Raw genomic sequence first — 8,288 nt, forward strand, 5'->3', positions numbered from 1 at the left:
AAAGAGGGTCCCCAGGTGGGAAGGGAGTCAAAGGCAGGAGCTGGCTGTGGGCACTGTATAGGGACAAAGGGACCTGCCCATGTAGAATGGCCACGCTGCAGGGCTGAGCAGAGGAAGGATGGAGACTTTTGAAGGTTCCTCCCCAGCCCAAAACCCCCTGGGCTTTCATTTCCTCTAAGAGCTGGGTTGTGGCAGGACAGTGAACCAAGATTTGTCAAGTGTTGCTACATCCCCTGGCCCCTGACATTGCTGGCTGCTCTCCCCAGAGACTTGGACTGGCTGTCAGCCAACCTCTGTGGTAGGATCTTGTTTGGTTTTAAGTTTAAACCCCCAGGAGCAGCCTAAAGGGCAGAGTTGGGGCTCTGTCTCATCCCTGAAGGGTCACGTTCCTTCATCCTTACAGCAGCTGGTGGAAGGGGAAAGGAGGGAGGATGTCTGGTGGCAGAGGGAAGGAGATGGCTGCAGCTTCCATCCCAGCACAGCTCTGGGGCATCACTGCAGGAGCCTCAGCTCACCCTCATGTGCCCTGACAGGCAGAGCTTGGCTGTCCCTTGCTCCACATGCCAGCCCCCCGTGCAGCCCACCCTGCTGAGGCTTCCATCCCATGTGCTGCAGGTGCTCTGGGGCTTCCTCACATTGCAGGGGTTCCTCTCTGCTCAGGGGGCTTCCAAATGCCTTGGCCACCCTGTGCTGTGGTGTCAGTGGGATTTACAGCTTGGCTGGGACATGTGTGCAGCTTTGCTCATCACTGGTGTCTCTGAGCACCCCACCATCAGCATTACCATGCTGAGTGAGCTTCAGGCTGCCACAGGTAACAGTGGCCATCATGTGATGGTGTATGGGACAGGTAACAATCTGCCCTGCTCTGGTGTCTCTGTCTGCTGAATATCCCTGAGATAAAGGGAGACTTGGGATGGTGGAATTCCTGAATTAGTTCCAACACAAGTGTGAAGGAGAGTGCTAGGAAATGAACCTGTCCATATGTCCATATATGAACCTCTCCATATGTCCAAATGAACCTGTCCAGGAGTTTCCTGTCCCTTTCTTGGCAATTATTAAGTGGAAGCTCTTCTGCCATTCATCTGTTTGGGAGAAAGATGCTCAAAAAGTTGTCTGCTCCCAAATCTAACTGGGGACTCAGAGTGGATTCCTATTCTGCCTTTAAAGGAAAATCTCAATTCTGCCCTCTTTCAGAATCATCAGAAGCAGAGATACTCTGAGGAAAATGCCTTAAGGACTCTCCAGACTTTTGCTGCGGCTAATTGCCTTTCCTCTACAGTTTATTTTATTTCTCATTTCCTTGGTGATGTCAACATTTCCTCTCCTCTAGTGACTCTGCAGTCATGCTACAGTTACTCCCATTCTGGTGCCCTGTTCTTAAGAGCTGCCAGTGCAGAGACTGTGCAGCCCCAGGGCAGGGAAAATAACATCTGGGAGACAGCCAAGCATCCTCAGTGAAACCCTCACTACTGCTAAGGCTGAAGATGGACGTATTGTGCTGAATTTTTTTCAACTCTGGTAAGCAGAAAATATACTTTATTAGTATTATTCTTCTTGGAATCTATTATTGCTGATGGCAAAGCTTGCTTGCATCTGTAAGCCAGTAAATCCTGACTGGGAGGGCACAGCCTATGGCAGGGTCTACAGACCAGGAGAGAAACCAGCAGGTGCCCTGACCCTGCTGCTTGATTCCAGCTTCAGCCCTGCATCCAGTGCAGCTGATGGTACAAACCACCTGGAATTACTGGCTGGGGGACTGTGGACAAGGCACTGCCTTGGGCTGGAGGTCTCAGGGGGTTTGGCCAGGCAGCACAGGCTGCTGCTGCAGCAGAGAGCAGCACCCAGAGCCCCCAGACCCTGCCCTGCTCACCTCTCTGCTGGCACAGGCAGCACGAAAAGGCTTCAGAGAAAGGGGAACTGCCTCAGCAGGACAGGCTGAGCAGAGCCCCCACAGAGCACTCCAGAGCCCAGGGCAGTCACAAATGTACAGAGACATCAGCCTGGGTTCCTCAGGCTGAGGAGGGAATTGGGCTTTGGGTAAATTCCCTGGGGAATGGTGCTATGTTCCCTTCTAGTTGTGCCCTGTAGAACATCTCACTTGGCTCATGAGAAGGAAAGGACACCTCTCCTGTGATTCCCTGCAGGACCCTGGCACTGGCACAGCACAGCCTCTAATGCAAAGATAGCTGAGCTCTGCCAGGTGATGCTGGGGCCAGGAGAAGGCACTGCCATCTCCCACAGACCACCTTTGCCAGAGATTTCAGCTGACTGGAAGCAGTCACAGAGCTTGTTCTCACACTCACCCCTCTATTCCAGAGCACAGCCCTGTGGCTCAAGCTTCTGTGCACAACTCTGCTGTGAAGGGGACATTGCATGTTCATCCTCCCTTCCACCCCATCTGCTAAATCTGGCAGCTGGTGTGCAGTCTGCAGACAGTAAAGTTCACCAGAGCTCCTGGGCAAAGTTTGGTGGCCACCATGCCATTGTGCAGAATCAGAAATGGAGGTGTGGGTGGACATTGCCCTGGGGCACTGTCTGAAGGGACTTTGTGAACAAGAGCTGTGCCCATGTATTGGTGTAAGCACTTCTCCTCATGAATCCTGCTAGAGAGATGCATTGCCTGTTTTTTTCCCCCCCATGCTTGGTATACTCAGGTCTGGTGCTACAGGAATAGATCACTTTTCACTGCAAAGATCTCAGCCCTAAGCACCAGAACTATTTGGTGGTGTTGCAGATAGTCACAGCAGTGTGAATTTATGGCACATATTTGAAAAAAAAGAAAAAAAAAATGAGTTCTCTAATGATCTTAGGCAATTAGGACTTCTCAGGTTTTATTCCTTATTCCAATGTCAGACTAGTGTATCAAACATTAGACTCTCTGTGACAAAGCCCACCTGGATAATCTACTGCTCTTTGGAGGTCAGGGGCTCTCAGAAGGGTGGCAGAGATCAAGGTGAATGAGGAGAAATGCGTGTGTCACCTGGGGCCAGCTCCCAGCTCTGCCAGGCTGTGTGTCCATTCTGCTCAGACTGTACCTGCAGGACTGAGCTTAAGGACACTTGGAGCTCAGCAGTGCCCAGCATGCAGCTGCCTGGGAAGGCCCAAATCTTGTAATTGTTGTGTCCTTATGGGACCTGGGAGGGGTGAGGAAGGACAGCACCCTCAGGAAGATGAGGATGAGTGCTGCCTTCCTCTCCTAACAGCTGGAGAGCAGCACTGAGGTTGCACTTCTGCAGAAAAAGGGAGAGCAAGCTCCAGCTCCAGCTGACTTCCCCATTTGCAGAGGAAAATTGCAAACGTATGAATGTGCAAATGAGGAACAACAGCCCAAGGACACCCCGGGGGGGACCCAGCCCACAGGGGATGGGATGGGAGTTCCTGGCACTGCCTGCTGCTGGGGAGGATCCAGAACTTTTTGAGGCAGGAGGGCACCTGCTCAGGAGCAGCAGGTGAGGAAAGTGATCCTGCCCCTCTACTCAGCCCAGACGAGGCCACATCTGGAGTGCAGTGGCCACTTCTGGGCTCCTCAGTCTATAATTAAAGCCCTCAAGGAAGGCATGGAGCTCCTGGAGTGGGTCCAGTGGAGGCTGCAGAGATGATGAAGGGACTGGAGCATCTCTCTGGTGAGGAAAGGCTGAGGGTGCTGGGGCTGTTCAGCTTTGAGAAGAGATGTCTGAGAGGGGACCTCATCCCTGTCTGTCTGTCTGTGTCTGCAGGGAGGGGTCAGGGGGACAGGGCCAGACTCCTTTCAGTGGTGCCCAGCAGCAGGACATGGACACCAGGTATAAACTGAAACGCAGGAAGTCCCAACTGAATATGAGAAAAACTTCTTAGCTGTGAGGATGATAGAGCCCTGAAACAGGCTGCCCACAGAAGCTGTGGGTTCTCCTTCCCTGCAATTATTCAAACCCTGCCTGGATGCCCTCCTGCACAATCTGCTCAGGGTTATCTGCGTCAGCAGGGGCTGGTCAGGTGATCTCCCAAGGTCTTTTCCAACCCCAACTCTTCTGGGGTTCTGGGAGAGGTTTTTATCACATATTGTTTCACATCCGGAATCCTTGAAAAAAAGTGTAAAGAAGTTAAAAAGTATCAGGAACTGTGGTGAGAAGTAGGGGCATGGGGGAGGTGGCAGGGGAAGAAAGAAGAACCACATGCAGGGAGAGGATTAGTCATAGAAAACACGCCTGATTCTAGTAAAAGATTAAGAAGCTTGAGACAGGGAAGTGTAACAGATTACTTTTATCTAAGAACTTTCATGCAGAAAAGTATTTTAAGATTAGAGATGAGTAATCTGAGACCTCACTGCAGCAAACAATGCTGGATGAAGACACAGAGGTTTGTATGCTGTGGAAATGGGATCAAAGAGAAGACCAAGGAGACGGCAGGTGTCTGGCTGGAACCAAGGCACCAGCAGAACACCTATGGTCATAGACAACTGATAAAGAAAGGTGGGTTTGGCTTAGCAATGGTGCCAAACCAATCATCTTGATTTCTGCTGTCTATTTTTAGGTAAGAAGAAAACTGTGTCAGGAAACTGAGCTTCAGACGTGGCCACTCAACACCATGATGTCTGGAAAAGGCAAAGGAGGTGCAGAAGGCAGTGCTGATTTCTACATTTCATGCCACATAGACTCTGAGTTCCGCTACAGCCTCTTCACTGTTTTCTACAGCATTATTTTCATCCTAGGCTTTGTTGCCAACTGCTATGTTCTCTGGATTTTCAGCCGTATTTACCCCACCAAGAAACTCAATGAAATCAAGATATTCATGGTGAACCTGACAGTAGCTGACTTGCTCTTCTTAGTTACGATGCCAATGTGGATTGTTTACTACCACCACCGTGGAGACTGGATCATGCCTGAGTTCCTCTGCAACGTGGCTGGCTGGTTTTTTTTTGTTAATACTTACACTTCCGTTGCCTTTCTGATGGTCATCACATACAACCGTTACCAAGCTGTGACTAATCCTATTAAAGCTGCTCAGCTGACCACCCAGAGAAGAGGTATCTACTTATCAGCAGCTATCTGGATCATAATAGTAGGCAGCTCTTTGTATTACCTTTTTGACAATAATACTAATGTGGAGGAGGTGGACTCCAGGAATTTCACGCGGTGCTTTGAGCGCTACGACACCACCAGTGGTGTTTCAGCTGTTCTTGCCATTCATGTCATCATCTGCATCCTCTTCTATATAATTTTCCTTTTAATACTAGGTTGGAACGTTGTCATTATCAGGACCCTGTTCTCCAAGTCAGTGCACCCACGGAAGAGTGCTCACGTCAAGCAAAGAGCCCTGTGGATGGTGTGCACAGTGCTGGCCGTGTTCATCATCAGCTTTGTGCCCCACCACATCGTGCACCTGCCCTGGACTCTGACTGTTCTGGAGCAGTGGAAGAAGGAAAACTGTCAGCTGCGCCAGCAGCTCAATGATGCTCACCAGGTGACTTTGTGCCTCTTGAGCATGAACTGTGTGTTGGACCCGATCATCTACTGCTTCCTCACCAAGAAGTTCCAGAAGCACGTTTCAGAAAACCTGAAAAGCATGAGAGGGAGTCGCAAATGCTCCAGGCAAACAACTGATACAATCATTGAGGGCACCGTTCACCAAGAGGATGGCATTAGGATCTGTTAGGGCCACCCAGTGTTTCTGATTGCACATGGAGAGGTGGGAATTATTCACTCCTCTTTTCTCAAGAAGAGGTACCAAGGGACACAACAGAGGACCGGGATTTTACATTTTCTTTTTCCCATTAGACAGAAGAATGGATGCTCCTTTCTTCTGTCACATGCAAAGGGCAGAACTGGAACCTGCAGTAATCTGGCAGCAAAGCTCCTTGTGTCCTTCTGGTGTTCTCATGGGCACTGGGAACAGCTCAGATGACTGTTTTAACATGAAAGAAGTGTGTCACTGAGCCTCTAGAAGCTGAGTGTACCAAAATTACCCATTGTGTCAGTCCAGACAGCACCATCCCTGCTCCTCTGCCTGCCCAGCTCTCGCAGTGGATCCAGTATCAGAGCTGTAAAGGACTTCTAAAAGACCTGGAAGAACAGATGGAGCTCTGAGTATCATCAGGTGGCTCTTCTAAGCAGCTTACATGGTCCGGTGAAGAGTCTGAGCTAATGAAGCTCTTGAGTGGCTGTAAGGGACATAGTCCATGGAATTCCTCAAGTCCTGTCAGAAATCTGCACCTCTGATCCCTTCATCCCTTCTTAATAGCTCACATGGTCTGCTGGGATCCAAACTTGACAGATGTCTGGGAGCACCTATTATGAATCTTTACTTCCAAATCTTGGGTCAGTAAAGTAGGGAAGGAAAGGAAGAGAAATTGGCAGTCCCTCAGCACACCTCCCCCCTCCCTCCACCAGATCAGCATTATTGCCAAAAGGCACTATGGTCTGCCCTGGCTTCCTGTGTGAAAGCAGAACTGGCCAACCAGTGGCCTCATGCACTCAGTTTAGTAATTTCTGACTGACTGCAGACACCCAGTCTTGCTCAGGAGGCTCCAGATAACAGAGGGCTACTGTCAGCATGGGCATTGTGATAAGGAAAAAAAAAGCTTAAAATGCTTCTGTATCTTTGTACTTATTTATTTAATTTAGGATTAGAGCCATTACATTATTTTTCCCTCCATCCTGTTGAAGCTGACTAGTTCTTGATCTATAGCAAGCGAAGTGTTAGGTCAGGACACTTGACAGAGAAATAATTCACATACTCCACGCCCAGGGCCGGATGCAGTCCACTGGGGCCCAGGGCAAAGTGGTTTTCCATGGGTGCTGAGTTCTGTTACCAGTCATGAGACACTTGGGGTTCTTTTTCTGACCCAAATTGCTCAATCTAACACAGGAAATTGGGCAGGGAAGGGAATTTACTTGTTTTCACAACAGTTGTTGGCTCCCTAAATGTCCTAGTCTGTTGATGACAGGAACCTGTGACACCAATTATTCATGTGCAGGACAGCAGCCCTCCCACACCTGCCCAAGAACAGGAGAGAGAAACTCAAGCCTTTCCAAAGACAGGACCAATATTTGTACTGCTTTGCCAGCAGAGATACAGGTCCTTCAGATGTATCCTCCTCAGGCAGCTTTTGTCCTTCTTTGTTCCAGTAAGGAAAAGAATTAAGATGTTTATTTTTCTAAGGTCAGCCCTGCGCTCCAGGCCCAGTGCCAGAGGAAAGAGTCTGATCACAATAAGAGTGCATCTCCCTCCTAGTCCTGGGCTCTGCTCCAGTAATAACCACCCAAAATAAACACTTGCCAGTACCTCATGCTCCTCAGACACCTTCAAATGCACCCTGAATCTGCAGAGCCACAGCTCACAGGAAGGGAGCAATTTCTGTAATTCAAAAACGAGAATCCACCTCTGTTTCTGCACTGTTCTGTGGGCACATTCTGGATGAGGAGCTCTCACAGCTGGCAGAGGGGAGGACCTGCCTTCTCCACTTGGCTCCCAGCAATAGCGGAGCTCTCATTTCACAGACCCTAAAGCCCTGATGGATGGAGCTTGGCAACTCTTGGAGGAAATGGAAAATATTTTTACATGGAAAGCTGGCATGATCTTCCACTGATTCTTGGAAAGCTTGCAGGAGTTTACAGTTCAGCTCTTTACCACGGGTACCTAACAAGCTTTATTCCACAGCAAGCACTGTGGGCTCAGGGAACAAACATAAACTTGCATCTGAGGAAAAGGATAAGCAGAGAGAAAAGCCCCAAGGCCACTTCAGGAGATGTTATGCTAATTAGTCAGTAAAAATGCATTTCTAAAATACAGGCTAAGTTGCTGCTTCTGTTCCTGGAAATACTTGTTCTTACTGCAATGTTGCATTACTCTGCTTTACCTGTTAATTAAATGGATCCTCAAAAGTTCTTTTAAATAAAGTGTGTTTCCCAAGTGTTTTGCCCTTTAACTTTTCCCACCTTCTCATCTTTCTGTAACGCTGCGGGGAGGAGGGAGAGAATCGGGAATACAGCCGAGTCCGGCAAGCCCTCCGGGGATTAAGATGTGGGTTTATTTCTCGTTACCCTGCTCTGATTTATCTCGCAATAAATTAAACGGATTCCTTCAGCCGGGCCATGTCTGCCATAGCGGTGCTGGGTGAGAGATCCCTCCTGCCCGGATCTTTCGTTGTGTTTGCTCTGCCCTACCCGCCTGAGGGCGGTGACTGAGCGGCTTTTGTGGCACTGGGCCGGGCTCCCCTCTATTTAAATACACTTGGGACAGTGAATAAGGGCAACCTCACAAAAAATATTTTCCATTTCCTCCAAAAGTGGGGCCGCCGCACGGCCCACACC

At 49.4% G+C, this 8,288-nt stretch overlaps 1 protein-coding gene across 1 annotated transcript; it reads left to right on the forward strand.

The window, feature by feature from the left end:
- Positions 1-1,362: 1,362 nt before the first annotated feature.
- Positions 1,363-7,897, forward strand: PTAFR (platelet activating factor receptor). Its single transcript, XM_031063359.1, has 2 exons — positions 1,363-1,518; positions 4,510-7,897. The coding sequence occupies exon 2, from the start codon at positions 4,564-4,566 to the stop codon at positions 5,629-5,631; it is 1,068 nt and encodes a 355-aa protein (XP_030919219.1). The 5' UTR covers positions 1,363-1,518; positions 4,510-4,563; the 3' UTR covers positions 5,632-7,897.
- The last annotated feature ends 391 nt before the right edge of the window (positions 7,898-8,288 follow it).

This window comes from Geospiza fortis, unplaced genomic scaffold (genome assembly GCF_000277835.1).
Source record: "Geospiza fortis unplaced genomic scaffold, GeoFor_1.0 scaffold115, whole genome shotgun sequence".
Classification (NCBI taxonomy): domain Eukaryota; kingdom Metazoa; phylum Chordata; class Aves; order Passeriformes; family Thraupidae; genus Geospiza; species Geospiza fortis.